The sequence below is a fragment of the Centruroides sculpturatus genome, unplaced genomic scaffold, assembly GCF_000671375.1.
Source record: "Centruroides sculpturatus isolate CEXI.00-Female unplaced genomic scaffold, Cexi_2.0 scaffold256, whole genome shotgun sequence".
Lineage (NCBI taxonomy): Eukaryota > Metazoa > Arthropoda > Arachnida > Scorpiones > Buthidae > Centruroides > Centruroides sculpturatus.
The window spans coordinates 360,523-382,024 of record NW_019384583.1 but is presented as its reverse complement, the minus strand read 5'-3'; the positions used below and the strand labels follow the sequence as shown (position 1 = coordinate 382,024).

At 29.4% G+C, this 21,502-nt stretch overlaps 1 protein-coding gene and 1 long non-coding RNA gene across 2 annotated transcripts in view; one reads left to right on the top strand and one right to left on the bottom strand.

Annotated features, from left to right (window-relative positions):
* The window catches only part of LOC111624507 (KICSTOR complex protein SZT2-like), a 317,304-nt gene that overhangs the window by 273,567 nt on the left and 22,235 nt on the right, over positions 1-21,502 (top strand). The window contains exons 39-45 of the mRNA XM_023367362.1: positions 2,039-2,138; positions 6,460-6,524; positions 6,791-6,831; positions 13,707-13,851; positions 13,953-14,077; positions 14,169-14,333; positions 15,701-15,794. Of these exons, the coding sequence (XP_023223130.1) occupies positions 2,039-2,138; positions 6,460-6,524; positions 6,791-6,831; positions 13,707-13,851; positions 13,953-14,077; positions 14,169-14,333; positions 15,701-15,794 (735 nt within the window). The remainder of the gene's footprint in view (positions 1-2,038; positions 2,139-6,459; positions 6,525-6,790; positions 6,832-13,706; positions 13,852-13,952; positions 14,078-14,168; positions 14,334-15,700; positions 15,795-21,502) is intronic.
* LOC111624523 lies at positions 11,062-13,211 on the bottom strand. Its single transcript, XR_002756589.1, has 4 exons — positions 13,050-13,211; positions 12,824-12,948; positions 12,568-12,732; positions 11,062-11,195 (listed from the first exon to the last, which is right to left on the bottom strand). It is a non-coding gene; the product is annotated as an uncharacterized LOC111624523 (long non-coding RNA).

Sequence of the window (21,502 nt, the reverse complement as noted above, 5' to 3'; positions counted from 1 at the left end):
TTTCGTTATAAATTGGCTGCATTTCGTGCCCTAGTTAGAAGGGCCTTTTTATACTGCGGCAATATTATGGACAGAGACAAAGAAATCGACAGGATTAAACGGATAGCAGAATCCTTAGGCTACAGGAAAAACATAATTGCCGGCATTGTTAGAAACTTTGAGATAAAGGATACAAAGGTCTCTAAACAAAGACCTAGTAAATACATAAAATTCACCTACAACAAAAATGTAAGAAGCGTTATGAAGGAGATTGCGGACATAAAAGAATCAACGGTGATTTTAAAACGAGCTCCTAATTTATTTAAAATTCTAAGAAACGATAAAGGGGATATTAAGAAAGAAGATAAGGCAGGAGTTTATAAGATCCCGTACGAGAACCAACAATTAGGATTAAAAAGGGAGTACATAGGAGTTAAAACGAGGAAATTGGGGGTAAGGGTCAGAGAGCATAAATATGATGTTAGAAAAAAATCAAACGCAACTGTGCTGGCCCAGATGGCTCAAGCCCAAGGTTCCGTAGTTGGATGGGAAGAAGCTGAAATCATTAAGCAAATACACTCTCCAACTTTAGCAAAGACAGCCAAAAAAATGGAAATATACAGAAGCAAACTTGATGATAGATGTATAAACGCCAGAGATGCGGAGGGCCTACCCTCAGCATGGAAGTTTGCTATTAAAAGACTTACAAATGGCTTATGAATGACGACTTGATTCGCAATTCACGTTATGAGAGCATTTATAATTTTTGTTAACTGTTAACGACTATTACTTATTTATTGTTGTATGTTATTTATCTTTACAATTGGTATTTTACACTTTAATTATTTTACTTAATTACTCAGTTGTCGATATTTTTGAATTTTAAATTTGATGTTCTATTCTTTGTGGTTATTCCATATTCGTTTTTTTCAACTTGAAGATGATCTATGAAGTAGATCGAAAACGTTCGTTTTTTAAATAAACTCCCTCGGCAACGGATTAGGTGTTGATTATTTTGATCAAGTTATGTTCACTGTAATTCTTTAGCAGGAAGTTGATTCAACATTTTTTTCTCTATTTTCAATAAAAAAAAGTTTATAATAACTATACTTGAGTGTTGTGGCATTACCAATAGCAACTTTTAGAGTATAAGGATGTTTGCTAGCGAAATCTTAAAATTTGATAGCAGTTGTATTCGATATTTGCCTGATGATGGTAACTTTATGCTACCAAAAGTACTAGTGAACACCCTTATACTCTAAAAGTTGCTATTGGTAACGCCACAACATTCAAGTGTAGTTATTATATTTAAAAGTTGGCATGAAGTGTAGTTCATCTTTATTATAAAAAAAAGGTTAATTTTTATTATTCTTTCCTTCATTCAAATAATCAAAAAATCTAAAATTTTTTCATGTTGGTAAAAATCAGACATATCTGATGTGCCATGTATCGATCAATACACCAAACACTATTTTGCCAATGAGAAAAATTGTAATATAAAATAGAAGTGTGAAACTCCAGCAGTACACTTGGCAAATTATGAAAAGTTGAGTATGACACACCAGAATGTCAGATGTACTGAATGTGTTAAAAAATAATGTGAATAGGCCACAAAAAACATAAGTTTCATTCATTAACAAAAATTAAAAGAATCAAGAACATTTTCAACTTTCTCCTGACACCTGCTTTAGATTTATAGCTAGTTGTTCTATAATGGGATATTTCAAAAGGAAAGTCTACAAAATTCAAATTTATATCAATAAATTTTAATGGATTATATTAAATAATGAATGAACCAATCAGGAGTGCAATTATGTGAATGGGCAAGAGTGGAATGTTAAATAATGTGAAAATCATGCCTGAAGAAAGTTAATTATACTAGTTAAGTCTTGTAAATCAAGTGAATCTTTTTATAGTTTTTAATATTGTAATATTAAGTTGGATTTCTGACAGAAGAAAATATATATATGTTATGTGAATATGTCTAATAGAATTTTATTGCATAACTATTTATAATAATGAAAAATATTTTAAATCAGAACTTTTTGCAAATTTGTAGGAATTCAAGCCTTGAGAACTGTCTTAAATACTTTCTCTGTAAATAATAGAAATAATATGTTTGTTTATCAAGAAAGATCTGGGTCTGTATTTTATTTGAGGTTAGTATAAATCATTGATGAACAGATTTCTAAAAGAAAAATTAACATTATTTTTTATTCTTATTAATTAGTTTCATTTTGAACACAAAAAATATTCATTTAAATTAGTTTTATATATTGTAAAATATGAATTAATATTAATAAAATATTTTTAGAAAATAAACTTTTTTTTTCAGATTCTATAATAAATTTTTATATTAAATTGTATCACATGTAATTCAAACTGGTTCATTTATTTTAAAGATTACGGTGACAAAATATTACTGTTCTGCTGCTATAATGTTTACAATAATTTCTTTAAATAAGAAATCAAACTTGTTTATTTATTGTAAAAGAGTGATTTTTAATTAAATCACCTTATATTTGCTTACTAAAAAGACAAGTTTAATATAAAGCATGGGTTGAAAATAAAATTGCAATCTAGATATGAATATTATTTATATAATAATTTACTTTGTGATATTTTAAATAACATATTAATGTTCTATTTGTAATAAATTTACCTTTAGTCATTAAACAATTTATTAGTTTAGTTTACTGAAACTTTTTGATAATTGAAAATGAAAAAATTCATTTATTAAAAATTTTGGCAATCATAATTACTTATTAGTGATTTCAGTAAGATATTGTTCTTTCTATTCTTATGTGTTATTTATCTTAATGTATTGATTTTACTATTTGTTTCTCTGTTTATCTTAAAATGTTCCTAATATTGATAATTTATTTCAAATATAATGGTTTTATTAGAATACTGAACAAAAAGAAATAATTTCATTCTCATAATTTTTAATGTTTTAATAGTGTAAATGATTTACTTTTTCTTTTAAGAAATAAATATTGAAAAAATCAAATCTAAAAACTATTTTTATTTACAAAATAAAAATTTTAAATTAAAAATTTAAAAATAGTTACCTGTTTGTAAACATTTCAATAAGTAAATATTTTTATTTCATGTTTCAATTAAACATTCCAGTAGTTAAACATTCCTACACAACTTATTCAAAAGTTGTGTAGGAATTTATAGAATCTCTTTAGAGATATTATAAGCTTTAAAAAGGTTTCTCTATATTATTGGGAGTTGAGAGGATATATTATTTCTACTTCATATCAATTCATAAAAAAAGACTTTTTCTTAGACATAATGATGATAGTTTTTCAAATAAGTATTGTGGAACCGAGGGGGCTGAAGCGGAGAGCTTTTCCCCACTTACCGGCTTGGCTGTCAGAGAATGGCTGTAGGAGGGCAAAAAGGAGTGGGAGGCATAATGAAGCCGCGATGAGGTGTCGGCAGTATACAAAGATAGTCATAGAATTTAAGAATAACACATTTAATTATAAAACAAATAATACAAATACATGAGAATACATTAAGGTTAAACAAAAATAATTAAATAGTAATGATAATATCTCCGTGTCGCGACAGTATCGGACAACCGACGTCCATCTATCCCGTTAGTGGGACCGCCGAAGGTCCTCGATCCAATAATTCTAAATCCCATGTACATATAGAGAGACTACTTTCTAAGTCTCAGGTAGATCGAGAGACGAATAATTTCTAAGTCTCGAGTATATCGAGAGAGAAGGAAGAAAAATAATCTAAATCTTTACCTCTTTTAGATCAGCGATCAGAAACCTCGAGGTCCTCCCAGAGTAGAGTAGGCACTGGTAGTCTTCTTTCCGATGATCGCCCCGAGTCCTCGGATTGTTCCCCTTTTATACTTTTTTAGAGTGGGAAATCTCGGGGACTCCGTTGACATATTTTGACAGTTCTCCCGATTTATGACAGTCTCCACCGTCATGGGTGACAACAATGCAGACATCTCTAGACCAATTAATATTAAATGTGTCATCACCTGGGGAGATGACTTACCATTTTTGGTTATGTTTCTCACCGTACGGTTGACCCTAGTAGGTGACTTTTTGTCCACTCTCCACACAGGAACACATGTTTGTTTTCGTTAATTGGTTATACCGCAAACACCTTGTAATAGAGTAGTCTCCTGGGGAGAGGGGAGTTCTTCCGCGGTCGCCTTGGACGACTTTGTCCGTCAAGAAGGTCATCTCCAGTAACTACGCAGTTCATTGTCTATTCCTCGGGCAACGGGGTGAGAACGGGAGAAATAATGGAAATGATGAAAGAAATATACAACTTTGTTCCGTATTTAATAAAATTCTCATAAGAGAGTCAGATTTTCACAGTATTAATTGTACTCAGAATGTTACAAAAAAAGTTTATTCTAAATGAATATTCAAAGTTCTTCATTGTGAATGATTTTTCAAAAGGAGTTAACATATAGTTTGAAAACAAGTATTATAAATTATATCTTCTTTATTACAGAACAGTAATTTTATGTTTGTTGTATCATTCTGAAAAATACACTCCTATAAGATTCTAATTTTTTATCATGCTTATAGTCAATTTTTGGTCAATTTGTTTTGTGTTGCATACTATCTACTTAAAGAAAGTATGGGTAGTCAGACACTTGCAATCAAGCACATATCAAATATAAAGCAGTATATCTAAAAGTGTTCCATAATGCATACAAACAAATGCAAATTAGTAATGATGTGAGCACCAAACAAGTTATTGGACAAAGGTGGTTGTTTGACAATTGGAACTTTACCAGAGAGTATCACAATTCCACAGGAAAGGGGTAGATGATTGGCAACATATTTTTGCAGTGATTACACCATTTCAAACAACATATGAACAAAAATCCTGTACTCTTAATCTTAGATGGGCATGCTAGTCACAAAGAGTTGACAGTCATAGAGTATGCTCATTAGAATCACATTTGTATGCTGAGTACTCCACCACATTATGTGCAAGCTGCAACTTCTCAATAGGACATTTTTAACGCTTTTTAAATTTGCATTGCTTCGACAAATGTGTATGATGAGATGAAATCCTGGGGCTAGAATTACTGATTATTTCATTACTGCACTTGTAGATTTTTCCTTTGCTAAAGCAGCTAGGCTCAAAATAACCCAAAATGGATTTAAGTGCACAGGAATTTATCTTTTTAATCATGATTTTTCAGAGATTTGGTTGATCAACATTAAGGTATGAACCTTCCTTGACAGAAAATAATATCAATCAGCCATCTACCAACCATGTCACAGAGCCTATTTCTGAACCAGCACCTTCAACTAGCACAACTGATTTGTTGAAAGAATTGTCATCTCTTCTTAATTTGTCTAAAAAGCATCTTGTGTCATGCTCACAGAAAACACAAAAAAAAAAAAAAAAAAAGAGATTTTGACATCATTTAAAATAACATAGAAAAGAAAAGGAAAGCTTTAAAAGGTAAAAAAACTAAACACAAAACTAAATTTTCAGTCTTTTCAATGAAGTTTGTGATCAAGAAACAGAATGCATCATTTGCAGGGAAACTTTTGAAGAAGACTGAATTCAATGCCATAATGTAAAGATTATGCTCACAAAGCTTGCGTTGACATCAATCCATTATAAATTTATTCTTATTGTGACATTTGCAAGGCTAAAAACACTTAGGCCATTATTAATAAGTATCTGGGGCCACCTGCCATCTTTTCCATTGCCAAAATTGAAAGCTAAAATTTTTGTATAATTATTTAAATGATTAAGAAATGTTTCTGTTTTTTTACTAATATGATTAAAGAAGTTTTAAAATTTATTTCGAGTTTAAAAATAAATGTTTCATTTTTGTATTTAATATTTTTTGTGTTTTATTTAAATGTCCAAGGCTACCTGCACTTCCCCTATATTATCTATTACAATAAAACATCCTATGTAACTGAAAATAAAGTATAAGATTCAAAAGCATTATTTTTAACCCAATGAAAAGTTTAAGCTTATATTATATTTTTCAATTGTTTTAAAAAGTGGATTTTTGAAAAGAACTAAAAAATTATTAGATTTGTTAGCTTGCCTTGTTTTTGATATATAATAATTAAAAAGTATTCTGACTATTTATTCTTGCAACTAGATTTAGAATATTTTAATAAAAATCTTTTATAAGAAATTAATATTTTTATATCATTGAATATTAATGATTTTATTGAATTAAAATTATTGAAGATTTTAAAAATTATTTTAATAACTTTTTACTTTTATTCAATTTTTTTCCGTTTTGTATGTTGTCATTTTCTAATGTGAAAAAGTTATGAAAATTTTTTAGATATTTGAGTTTTAGATATTGAAGATTTTGATTAATTAAAGTTATTTTATTGTTTATTAAAGTTAAGTATATTGTATTAATATATTGATATTTAGTATTTCTTGCAAGCTAAAACTGTTTTTTGTATATAATTTTATTTTATTAATTTTTTAACTAAATAGGTTACATGAAGTGCAGTGTCTTCAAGCAGAATATCATAAAGGAGAAGATGTAATTTCACTAGGAGGTAAATGTTTTATTATTTATATTATGAAAATGAACCATGTCAAATTTTGTGAGACAGGGCTTAACAATTTTCTCTCCATCAGAGAAAAGCTTGTGTTTTTTTATCCAATACAAAGGCTATTTCATAAGATATCTCTAGTATTACCACATTTACATTTTATTATTTTTTTTATTTCTTCCTTTTTCTTAACTACATATTTTTTTCATAACTCAGACCCAAGAACTAACTTCAGTTTATCTTCTAATTCAGTTTGATGTTTTCTATAGTGTCTGTTAAGATAGTCTTCTATTATCTGAGAGAGTGCTTTCATTAACAGTGCACAATGATTTTCCTGAAGGATCCACAATAAATAAGAACTCAGTTTCTCACAGTTCATTAAACTGGTGCTTACTATCACCTTCTGCTTTTCTTCTGCTCATTTTCTTTTGCAAAGAAATAGGTAATTGACTAAAAAATTATTCCAAAAGTAAAGATTATTATTAAATAATTTATTTAAATTATTTTATAATTTTAAAAATTATGAACATTCAAAAACAGTTCTATAAGTTTAATATAAGATTCCTGTTTTCATGAAGGCTTAATACAGTTCTATAAGTTTAAAAATCATATACTGTATTTACTGGCATATAAGGCAAAGTGTTTAGTGATTTATCACAGCTTCAAATTCCTAGGTTGTCCTATACACATGAGCGTAAGATTCTTTACGTTTTTGCAAATAATTTTTGTGAACCGTGTATTCGCATTTTTTACTGGATGCTTATTCTCTTGTATTTAAAAACATAAGTATTTTATCTGGGTCATTTGAATTGTTCTTGTATATTGTCATGAGTAAAGATGAATAGCAATAGGAAAGCAAAGCTTTTGAATTGAATTCCAGATTGAAATTTCAAAATCACACATGAGCCCAATATAAGTTTTAATCCATTCTCAGATTATTCAGAAATCAGAATTCAGAGAAACTCATAAGTGTAATCAACAGAGAATGGATTCAACTGTTAAGAATTGGCAAAAACAGGTTTCCGATTGTCCAGCTTTACATGAACAAATTATGTTGTCAATTTTACGAGATTTTTTCTGAAAGTTTAAAATGCCAGTAATTTTTGCGAGACAATGTGTGCGTTTACATGCATTTGATATTTTATTTGTGAATAAATGAAACAAAATTAGAATTGTATTAATAAATCTAATTTTCTTTATATTGATCTTTAAAGCCACACCTCGTCTTATATCAAGACTGCCCAAACCAGGCCCGCGGTCCACTTTGTGGCCTGCTAATGCATTTGAATTTGCCCGCCCACAGTAGCGGTCAGCTGTCACCATGCACGATTTCGTGCTACCAATAATGCCAACCACCACATGATTGGTCGAATGCTGAATGAACTATGACTTGAGTCACCACNATGTCTATATACAGGGTGTATCAGAATGACGTTTTAAAACTTTGGAGGATTGTAGAGGATGCAATTTTGAACATTTTGATATACGGAACCTAGAGCTGGAAATTTGAACTAAAGTGTCTACAGTGGTAGGAAGTGCTTGACTGCCCTTCACTTTGATAGCTACCCTTCTGTCCATTGACGTCATATTATTGCTGCAGATGGAAGACTGTAAACACACAACTACAGTGGTCTAACTGAGCCTGTGTACAGAACGTTGTGTACTTAGTGCTTGTCGTCCTTCAGAGGAGAGCATGGCATCTTACAGAGAGTCGAAAAAACATGGTTCATCGTTGCACATTATGAAATGAAGTTGGTAGTCGTCACATTGAACATTTACTCTAAATTAGTGCAGCCACTGATTCGATGTACAGTTTGATTGTACTCTACTGTTTTGCCAATAAAACTTGTCATAAATACTGTATTCTGCTGTTCCATTCAGCATACCAACTGTATACAATGTATAAAGTGCTGTAGAAACTTTATATCACATTTCAGGCTATAGGTTTCTTATACCAAAATGTTCAAAATTTCATTTTCTACAATCCCTCAAATTTTTAAAACATCATTCTGATATACCTTGTATATACATATACACATAGAAAGTTTTCTTCTCTCTTTTGTAATATATTATGTCTGATGAAATATGAGATTGCTTCCTGCTATAAAACAGTTGATCAGCTGGCAATCACACACACAACCCAAACATCACTATTAAGAAAATTTTGCTGATGGTCAGTTAAATACACCTATTATATGTAAATAAAAAGGGAAGGTATTGTATTAAAAAAAAAAAAACATAAAAAACACACACATACAAATACACTAATTAATTCTAGGTTTCGATAATCAGCAAATTAGAGGAGCAAGAACTTGACATACACATTTAAAATAAAAAAATTATTTTAAATTTACAGAACTATATTAAGTCTTCATGAAAACAGAAATCTTACCTTAAACTTAATTAAAGAACTGTTAATAAAAACATGTAAGTTTGAAAACACAGAATTGTTCACACACATTGAATTAGAAGTCCATCAAATGTTATGACATGAGAGTCAGCTGTAAAATGGATTAACTTGTGATGCATGTCAGGATTTGTCAATGCCTGTTGCTTCAAGGTTAAACAAGTGTAATACAAGTATAATAAATGTGCACTCTAGAATTCAATTGTAGGCTAATTTTGTTATATATATAAATATATATACAAATTTTAAAGTATTTAAAATAATTTTTTTCATTTTGAACGTGTATTTCAAGTGTACGCACTGAACCCAAGAGAAAATTTTTTTTTTAATTTCTCACTTGGGTTCAGTCTGCCACTTCTAATCATGTAATGCACCACTTTTGGTGAATGCACTATAGGTTGGCCATCCCTGATGTAAACAATATAGGATACTAGTGGTGTCACATTGAAAATATTGCCAGTTTATGGATAATTTGATGTTTCATTGGATCTGTCCTTGAAGAAAAGTTGATAAGTTTGGGTATTTTAGAAAATCTATTAATTTGGTTCAATATAAGTATTAAAAATTACAAATTGGATACTTTTCATGTGACCAAAAAATAAAAATGCAGAAAAGCTATAACCTATGATGATGATATAGACTTTGGTCGATGTTATCTTCATTTTTATTTTAAAGTCAGAATCAACTTTTTTAAACTATTGGATTGCATAGCTGTGGATTATTTCATATATATCAACATTCAAAACCAAATAATTTCAGTTTTTCATATTAGTAGCACTTCAAAGCTGGGCAAATGGTGGTCATGCAAACTAATGACTGACTTCCATATCAATGACAATGAGTAGTCAACAATGCTGGTGACTATATTTAAGGCTTGTGAACTGCTTAAGGTTCTGTATTTATTCTATCTTATATATTTCAACTGGGCTCATATTAAAGTTCCAACCATCATATTTAAAACTTAATATCATTTATACTTAAAATATTTTTTAATNGACTTTTTCTGTACTTTCATTAATGCAAGAAAAGCCAAAATATTGTGTAACAGTGTTAAATAATGGTTTTCTTTAATGGACTCTTACATTTATATTAACACATGCTGCCAGATCTTGCTCAAAATTTATCCATTGTTTAAACTTATTTTAGTTTTCTAAAATTCCTAATTTAAAAAAAAATTACTAAAAATTTTTAATAATTTCTTAAAAAGTTTAAAATTGGTGTTTTGTTCAATTTTTTTGGTTTGTTTATTTTTAAATTATTTTAAATCCTATATTATGTTCATATGTTCATTGTAACAAATTGTAAAACTGAAAATGGTTTAAATAAATGTTTTTTTCATAAATAGAATAGTTTACCTTAACAAGCAGTGTTGAAGATCCATTTTTAATAATATTTTAAAATTTTATTCATGAATTAAATTTACTTAAATTGAAAAGTTGATCAATGACTAATAAATTTTTTATTGTGATGAATATTACTGTACTTGAAAAATGAAACTAGATAATTTTTACATAAATAAAGCATAAATTTAAATTTTTTATTTCAATTGTAGCCTTATCCTGATGATCTGTCGCAAACATCATTTAGTGATGATGAATTTAGTTAAAGATGTTTGTACTTGAATTCTCTTTTATTGATATTAGAAACAAAATTGGTCTTATGTAAATTATTTTGTACAAATTGTGATAGATTAGTAATAGTGTAAAGATAGTATAGTAACGTATGAATGTGTTAGGTTATATATTTAATAATTTATATACTTCTAAAGTAAATTTGTTTTGTATGTTTGATTATAGCATAACATACTAGTAAGTGGTGACTGAGTTCATAATTTTTTAAAATCATTCTTACATTTAATTTAAATCAAACATCACTTTGCTTTNCTTCACTATCCACAATAGTCAGCATTAATTTCAATAGTTAAAAAATAAATATTATGGAGATAGAAGCTTAGATAAATTACATTATAATAAGTGCATTAAAGTATAAAATATATTTTGTATACTGCTTTATAGCTATGCTTGAATATTTGTTAAATATATCAATATTAAAATAAATATATGTCCTATAACATACAGATATTACTGAAAATATATAATGGTTAAAATTCTTATATATGAAATAATATATATAACTAACAAATTAAAAAAATATTTGAAATAAATATAGTTACCTTTGTTTCCTGACACACCTGAACTTTGATAAAGAAAATGTAAAAAAACATCATCATCACTAAATGATGTTTGCGACAGATCATCAGGATAAGGCTACAATTGAAATAAAAAATTTAAATTTATGCTTTATTTATGTAAAAATTATCTAGTTTCATTTTTCAAGTACAGTAATATTCATCACAATAAAAAATTTATTAGTCATTGATCAACTTTTCAATTTAAGTAAATTTAATTCATGAATAAAATTTTAAAATATTATTAAAAATGGATCTTCAACACTGCTTGTTAAGGTAAACTATTCTATTTATGAAAAAAACATTTATTTAAACCATTTTCAGTTTTACAATTTGTTACAATGAACATATGAACATAATATAGGATTTAAAATAATTTAAAAATAAACAAACCAAAAAAATTGAACAAAACACCAATTTTAAACTTTTTAAGAAATTATTAAAAATTTTTAGTAATTTTTTTTTAAATTAGGAATTTTAGAAAACTAAAATAAGTTTAAACAATGGATAAATTTTGAGCAAGATCTGGCAGCATGTGTTAATATAAATGTAAGAGTCCATTAAAGAAAACCATTATTTAACACTGTTACACAATATTTTGGCTTTTCTTGCATTAATGAAAGTACAGAAAAAGTCACACAGTGTGTTTTTATACTGTATAACCCTTTTTATAACTTTTACACTTAATTTTATTTTTTCAAATAATTTTTTAAAGCATATTTTTCATTTTTAATCTTTTATTTTCATTTTATATTATTAATTTTATTTTATTTATATAATTATTTATTAAACTGAATAATTTATACTGGTAGATTTAATGTTGGTTTTAATTTTTTTTAAATGTTTACTGTCTTACAGCTTTACAATAATTTTACATCATTTCATAATACCTGTTTTAATTTTTATAAACATTTTTTAAAGTTGGCAATATTTTACATAGGTAAAAATTATTTTAGTTATTTAATGTTTTACTTTATAATTTTAACCCCTTTTTAATCTTAATCTGTATTTTTGAAAGGTTTTAGACTACATTTCAATTTACAATCTATTTTGGCATTCTCCCAAATAATTTCTTTTAAGTTTTATTTTTTAAAATCTTACTTTTAATACTCAGCATATGGCATTCTATATTACTTTTTCAAGTGCTAATATTATACTAACATTATTTATTTCTTTCTGACTTTACTCAGTACCAGTGTTTTAATAGATTTGTCAGCAGCTGAAGAGGGGTCTTGATCTGAAATGCATTCTGCAAAATGACAATTTTACATGATTTATTTTCTCACACTCTTTCAAATATATTCTGGTGTGATAATTCCTAAATTTTTCAAACTGTGTGATTTAAAAAGTATAAAATTATGTTCATTTCAAATTTGGCAGTGAATGTTTATTTTTAAAAGTAATTTTAACATTATTTATATTTAATTTAAATATTAAATTTCTTTACTTACACGAAAATGATGTTCTGGTTTATTATCTTTATATTTTGGAGTATGAAGAAAGTGCAGTAAATTTTGCCGAAGATAGACACCAATAGCATGCAAATGTGGAAATGCTTGAGCATGGAGAGTATAATGAGTTACATGAGTTGGTTCTTTTCCTACTTTTTGTATAAACTGAGTTTAAAAAATTTTCTCAATATTATTACCACAGTCATTACATATTAATAATAGTCAATGATAACATTGTAAATTTTATTACACTTACATGTACATCTTCTGGTGTTAATTTACACATTGAATTTCTTTTCAACATCATTGTAATAACATCTAATACTGCATCATCTAACTTACTTTGTAGTGCCTTTACAAGATCTTCTTTTATATCCAATCCTGTAATATATTACAGTGAAGACTTAAAATTTGTTGTTTTTTTTTTATAATTTACTCTTTACTTTTAATAATTTGTGGAGGCAAAGTTACAAGTAACTTACCAACTTCACTTATACCATGCACATGTAGTGCTATACAATGTCGAGGCTTTGGTGTTGATATTTTATTAGAAATATATGAAGCAGAATCATGAAATTGATCTTTTTCTGAAAGTCCCGAACTCAATCTTGGTCGAAATTCCTGCAACTTTAATTAATATAATTAAACTTAATAATTCTATTTCTGAATTTTATAAAATCAGAAATAGAATTATAACATTATGTCAAATGCAACATTATAAAGAGAAAAAAATATAAGAAATATATTTTTCAAATTGTGTTACAAATGTATTTTAAATGACACAAAAAATTTTATTAGCTAGATTAATTATTACAAAATGTATGTAAAAAAGTAAAAATCCCTGAGTTCAAAAAAGTAAAAATCTTGAGGGGTCAGTTTTTGGTCAAAAACTGACCCCTCAAGATTTTTACTTTTTTGAACTCAGGGATTTTTACTTTTTTACATACATTTTGTAATAATTAATCTAGCTAATAAAATTTTTTGTGTCATTTAAAATACATTTGTAACACAATTTGAAAAATATATTTCTTATATTTTTTTCTCTTTATAATGTTGCATTTGACATAATGTTATAATTCTATTTCTGATTTTATAAAATTCAGAAATAGAATTATTAAGTTTAATTATATTAATTAAAGTTGCAGGAATTTCGACCAAGATTGAGTTCGGGACTTTCAGAAAAAGATCAATTTCATGATTCTGCTTCATATATTTCTAATAAAATATCAACACCAAAGCCTCGACATTGTATAGCACTACATGTGCATGGTATAAGTGAAGTTGGTAAGTTACTTGTAACTTTGCCTCCACAAATTATTAAAAGTAAAGAGTAAATTATAAAAAAAAAACAACAAATTTTAAGTCTTCACTGTAATATATTACAGGATTGGATATAAAAGAAGATCTTGTAAAGGCACTACAAAGTAAGTTAGATGATGCAGTATTAGATGTTATTACAATGATGTTGAAAAGAAATTCAATGTGTAAATTAACACCAGAAGATGTACATGTAAGTGTAATAAAATTTACAATGTTATCATTGACTATTATTAATATGTAATGACTGTGGTAATAATATTGAGAAAATTTTTTAAACTCAGTTTATACAAAAAGTAGGAAAAGAACCAACTCATGTAACTCATTATACTCTCCATGCTCAAGCATTTCCACATTTGCATGCTATTGGTGTCTATCTTCGGCAAAATTTACTGCACTTTCTTCATACTCCAAAATATAAAGATAATAAACCAGAACATCATTTTCGTGTAAGTAAAGAAATTTAATATTTAAATTAAACATAATCTAGCACTCACATGGATACAAAATTATGTTACATACATTAACAAAAAATTTCATTCAAAAATATTGAATAGACACCAAGATATCAGTAAAAATTATCACGTATGTACACCGAGTAAATAATGAAAGTACGCCCGGCACTAGCGATGTACAGTAAAACCCCTTATCATTGCAAGAAAGTTCGGCACGCAAAGGGGTTAATATATTTGTCACCAGATGTCACCATTATAAATTCAATTGGAAGAATTTGAAACATTTGTTTCTTCTATATGTGCTATAAAATTGTACATATACTATATTAAATAGAATTACGTTGAGCTAATTTTAAATTTAATATAATTTTAAGTTTAAAATTAAGATATATTTATCCACTAAGTATACACATACATTAATATCCTTGAATACATTTCAAAAAATCATCTGTCAAAAGGGGACTTTGTAATCATGTGTTACGTCGACAATACGCATGCGAAGAATATTTTGTTTATCATTCTAACAGGTATTACTACGTGTCATAGAAACTGCTGACTTTATATATAAAACTTAATAAATAAAATTTCCTGTTGAAATTACTAGAAATTTTAAACAATTGTAAAGTATAATAACAATCTACAAACATGTTTTAGATGCGCTATGAAGAAATTTAAAATTTNTAATAATATAAAATGAAAATAAAAGATTAAAAATGAAAAATATGCTTTAAAAAATTATTTGAAAAAATAAAATTAAGTGTAAAAGTTATAAAAAGGGTTATACAGTATAAAAACACACTGTGTGACTTTTTCTGTACTTTCATTAATGCAAGAAAAGCCAAAATATTGTGTAACAGTGTTAAATAATGGTTTTCTTTAATGGACTCTTACATTTATATTAACACATGCTGCCAGATCTTGCTCAAAATTTATCCATTGTTTAAACTTATTTTAGTTTTCTAAAATTCCTAATTTAAAAAAAAATTACTAAAAATTTTTAATAATTTCTTAAAAAGTTTAAAATTGGTGTTTTGTTCAATTTTTTTGGTTTGTTTATTTTTAAATTATTTTAAATCCTATATTATGTTCATATGTTCATTGTAACAAATTGTAAAACTGAAAATGGTTTAAATAAATGTTTTTTTCATAAATAGAATAGTTTACCTTAACAAGCAGTGTTGAAGATCCATTTTTAATAATATTTTAAAATTTTATTCATGAATTAAATTTACTTAAATTGAAAAGTTGATCAATGACTAATAAATTTTTTATTGTGATGAATATTACTGTACTTGAAAAATGAAACTAGATAATTTTTACATAAATAAAGCATAAATTTAAATTTTTTATTTCAATTGTAGCCTTATCCTGATGATCTGTCGCAAACATCATTTAGTGATGATGATGTTTTTTTACATTTTCTTTATCAAAGTTCAGGTGTGTCAGGAAACAAAGGTAACTATATTTATTTCAAATATTTTTTTAATTTGTTAGTTATATATATTATTTCATATATAAGAATTTTAACCATTATATATTTTCAGTAATATCTGTATGTTATAGGACATATATTTATTTTAATATTGATATATTTAACAAATATTCAAGCATAGCTATAAAGCAGTATACAAAATATATTTTATACTTTAATGCACTTATTATAATGTAATTTATCTAAGCTTCTATCTCCATAATATTTATTTTTTAACTATTGAAATTAATGCTGACTATTGTGGATAGTGAAGCCTATTTTAAATAATTTTTTGAGATTTTTTTGAAAGACAGCATAAAAGTATAAGGGAAAAAAAACCTACTGTTTAAGAGAGAGAAGTAAATAGTGGCAATAAAATATTTAAAATATACTAAATTGTTTTTATTAGAAGTCCACTTGTTTAAACATTTTTTGAAGCATAGCTTCTGCTAAGATCATTATTTACTGTATATTATGATAACACTACATATAAAATTGAACACTGCATAAAAAGTATGAAATTCACTTTTTAAAAACTTTTTCTGTCATTCATACTTTTAATCCTTATACAGATAAAGTGATAATACATCTGTATAAACATTGGATTGTGATTCCATTTCTTTATGATTATAAGTAACTGTCATAAATTACAAAAGCATTTGAATTGGGAGCCCATAAATAAATATTATGGGCTCCTAATTCAAATGCTTCCTATTACCATTTTATAGTAATAAACCTCATGAGTGGTTATGACAAGTCCTAAAATATTTAAGCAAGAACTTGAACTTAAATAATAATGATAATAATAATAATTACTCAGTTACTTTCCCATGGTCACCATCTGGTCGTAGTGAGAGAGCCCAGTAATTTTACTGATCCATAGGGCAATGCAGGCTGGAGCACAAACTCCTGGTAGGGACACCCATGCCAGTAAGGTCTTTGGAGATAAATGAAGCTAAGAGTGACCACACCCACATTCTGTGGAGATATTTATCATGGTAGTAACCAGATCAAAGTATGTTACTGGCTCAGACATCACCTGGGTTAACAAGGTCCGCGTTCGTCGGTTAGGCAGAGGCTCACGTTCGAAAAATAGGCCACAGTCTCCCTTGGTTACTGGTGATAAAAGCAGCACTGGCCCAAGCATGGCTATTGCAATGCCCTCAACAGATGTGAGGAACCAACCTAGCCTTGATGCTTCTGTGGCAATACACCCACAGACTACAAAGGCTAGAAAACCATGCCAATGGATGAAATGGACAATAGAAATGAACAAGTTCATCATCTGTACTTACTACACCATCACAAAACTTGAAACAAACATGACAGCATACAGACAACAACTACACCATAGATTCACACAACAATATCTTCACCTCACTGTCACTGAACAAAGGGTTGTTGATCAAAAAAGAACAATTATATACAACAACCTTATCTCACAAACAACACTTGAACTTATCAAACAACAGGTTGCTGATCAAATACATCAACAGACAGAAACATTTAACATTAATGAAGATCACATTACAGTAGACCCCCCTATAACACGGGTTCCTATAATTATGATTCCTATAAGATGGCAAAAAAATTGCGACGGTATCCATACAAACCTGGTAAAAAAACTCCTATAATTCGGTAAAACGTCATCGGGCAGCCGAACTACTTTCCGCCGTCCAGCGCCACGCTACGGAGAGTTTAGGCGAGTAAGTTGAGTTTACTATCGTCTGTACAGTATGTAAATTAGGTACCGTAAGTCTAATACAGTACTGTAATTTTATACATTTCTTGTGAAAGAAACATTTCTTATTCAACGGCCATAAAAATTATTTATATTAATGATGTCTCCAAAGTTCAATGAAGTTTTCGCAGAAAAATAACTTATTAGAAATCACCCACCGTTTGGTGCACCGCTCCATGACGAAAACAAGCTTGAGCAATGGCGACGTCGAACGGTGCACACTCGGTAAGTAATCCTACAATTTTTTGTTTATAGCATAGTTTATACGGATTATTCCCAAAAAAATTATACATATTTTGGAAATGTTGAGTCAAATTAGTCTAGAATCGATTAATTTTATGGAAGAAAACCTTTCAAACAGCCGTAGTCCGTAAACTTCACACGTGTCGGGCTGTGATTGGCAAGGACTCGTACAAAATTGATTCATAAAGAACTGAACGTATCTATCGTGTTATAGGGGGGTCGACAGTACCTGTCAGGATAATCCACCAACAAGCATTGATAATAGCACACATACAACAACTATTATTAATGATACTACAGACACTTTCTCATCCACCACTGATAACATAGACATAGATTTGGTTAATATACTCTCACTTATATTTCAGGAAATACTCACTAAATATACAGGCACAGATCCCATACAAAGACCATGAATACCAAAAAACGCTAAATTATGTAAACACTCACTTACTACCATACTACATTCATTTAATTTCTACACTCTCAGACATTTATACATTAGTTTATGCTGGGGCAGTCACAGTAGTGATACACCATGGACTGAAAATACAATCATAGACAGGTACACAGAAAACACAATTCTATCACAAGCCTGCCTAGCAGAGAAGAATAGAAACACAAATAATTGACATTAGACACCAATTATGCAGGCTGACACAATACACTAAAAACAACCTAACACCCAAATTAAAGAAACAACTCAAAAACATTTTCAAGAAAATTAAAACTCACACAAAACACGAACATCACAACACACACATTACAGAATACATTGATACACTAAAACAAAAACTCAGCCAAAGCACGTAGACTCAGACGATACAAAACATGTACACTACAAAAACAACAAAATAAATTATGTACAAACAATGAAAAACTGTTTTACAGACAAATTGGTATCAAAACAAACACTGATACACAGCACAGTGGCACACCAACAGAAGAACGCACAACATACTGGTCTTCTCTTTGGTCCAGTGCTGTCACACACAATGCTGATGCAGGCTGGATCAAGGAGAAGAACAAAAACTTGCACAACATACCAACTATGCCCTGTGCTGAAATAAATGTACATGACATCTGCTACACTGTTAACAGAACACACAACTGGGAGACACCTGGTGTAGACAACATTCACAATTTCTGGTACAAAAAATTTACATCACTGCACCAGGAACTAGCTAAACATTAACACATGTCATCATCAACTCACAAGACATGCCAAAATTTCTTACTCAGGGCATCACCTTCATGAAATCTAAAAACAATAATAACCCAGACCCCACACAATGCAGACCAATCATATGTCTCCAAACACTCTACAAATTATTGTCATCCTGTATTGCAAACAAAATATACAAACATGTTGAAGAACATGACATTCTTACAGAACAACAAAAAGGTTGCCGTAGAAATCACAAGGGATGCAAAAGAACAGTTACTCATAGATTCAGTCATTCTACGGCAAGCACACAAACAACACAGAAACATACACATGTATAGACTACAGAAAAGCATGCGACACAAAAATGTTGGCTATTACATATTCTACATGTGTACAAAATACATCCATCATTCATTGCATTCTTCCAAAACACTATGCAGCACTGGAGAACAACACTGCATCTCAGGGTTTATAACACTTCCATACAAACAAACCAAATGTTTATTAGGCAAAGAATTTTTCAAGGAGATTCCTTGGGTCCTCTCTGGTTCTGCTTAGCCCTGAACCCATTATCCAAACATGTTAAACAACACACAATATGGTTACAATATCAGACATGAAAAAACAACACAGTTTACACTATCACATGTCATGTAGATGGACAACATAAAACTTTATGCATCTGCACAAAAACAACTTCATCAACTTCTGCAAATCACACACTCATACACTAAGAACATAAAAATGGAGTTTGGCCTAGACAAATGCAAAATGCTTCACATAGAAAAAGGAGTCCTGAAGAAAGATTTTACACTTGGAAATGGAAACGTTACTGAATCCATGGAAAAGGGCAAGTTCTACAAGTATTTAGGATTCCAACAGGCCAAACTAACAGAACATACACAAATAAAGCAAAGATTAATTAAAGAATACCAAAGTAGGTTAAATGCAAAACACACAGTTAAAGCAATAAACACATGTGTCATCCCAGTACTCATATATATACTCTTTTGGAGTTATACATTGGACTCACATGGATCTTGAACAGCTCCAAACAAAAACAAGAACAATACTTACTAAGTATAAGCAACATCATCCTAAATCTTCCATAGAAAGACTAACCCTTCCCCGTAAAGATGGCGAACATGGCCTGATTGACATAGTTAACCTTCACTATAAACAAATACAGACACTGCGATAGTTTTTCTACAAAAAGCAAGAAACATCACAGTTACATAAAGCAGTAACTCTAGCAGACTTAAATAACACACCATTAAATTTACTCTCACAACATATGGACACGACACAACATATAAAAAAACATAGACATCATCAAGCAATCGTGGGCTCAAAAGGCAATCCATGACAGGCATCCCTAAGACTTGGCCCAGGATTTTGTTGACAAAACTGTGGTTAACTCATGGATGCCTCTTTGGGGAGACGGAAGGATTCATGATTGCCATACAGCAGGGGTAGCCCTTTTGTGTACATAAGATCTACTTTTTATCTTAAAAATGTGTCGTGACTTGTAGTGGGCACAGTCTAAGTGGTGAGGGAGAGGTGTGAAATACACATTATGTTTAGATAGGTAAGAAAAGCCACAATTTAATTTAAAACATGAAGAAAAGGTACTTACATTTTAAACAGAAGAAAAATTGAAACTCAACGTTGTCATTTTCGGGGACCACCACTTTACCCTTCCCCTCTCTACTGTGTCCTGACCTACTCTCTCTGTCCCTCTTTCCGCCTTTCTTTTTTTCAGTTTTACAACCCTTTGTCTACATTTCTTATTCCTCCTTCACAACTGTACGCAAATGGATTGCACATGGACCGACAAAATCGTATCTGAGGGAGGACGTGGAGGTCTGATATCACTACAGTTGCGTTTGCGCGTTACATTCACACACTGCATTCGGTTACAAGTGTAACACATTAAGTCAAGACATCACGAGCGATTGACCAAAATTGGCTTTGCGATCGACTTGTTGGTCACCCCTGCTATACAGGATCAGGTCATAAGTACTAAAATCTACAGAAAACACATACTCAAAGATACAACATTCACAAATAACATGCAGAAAATGTCACAAACTGTACAACACATCACTTCCAGTTGCAAGCTCTTGGCACACAGATTATTTACACAGACATAATCAAGTAGCAAATATAATACACCAAGAGCTTGCAAAGAAACACAAATTATTAGACATCCATGAACCATACTACAAATACATTCCACAGACAGTATTGGAAAACAACATGCACAAAATGTACTACAACAGAGCCATAATCAGAGATAAAACAATTTACCACACAGATCAGACATCATGTTCATTGACAAACACAATAAAATCACATACATTATAGATATATCCATTCCAAACAATACAATATACAAAACACATGCACTGAAAAAATTAGCAAGTACACAGAACTTGACCAGGAAATAAGGCATCTGTGGAGGATGGATAGGGTGCTTACTGTACCTGTTGTTCTCTCCTGTACAGGTGTGATACCACTCACACTATACAAAAACCTGG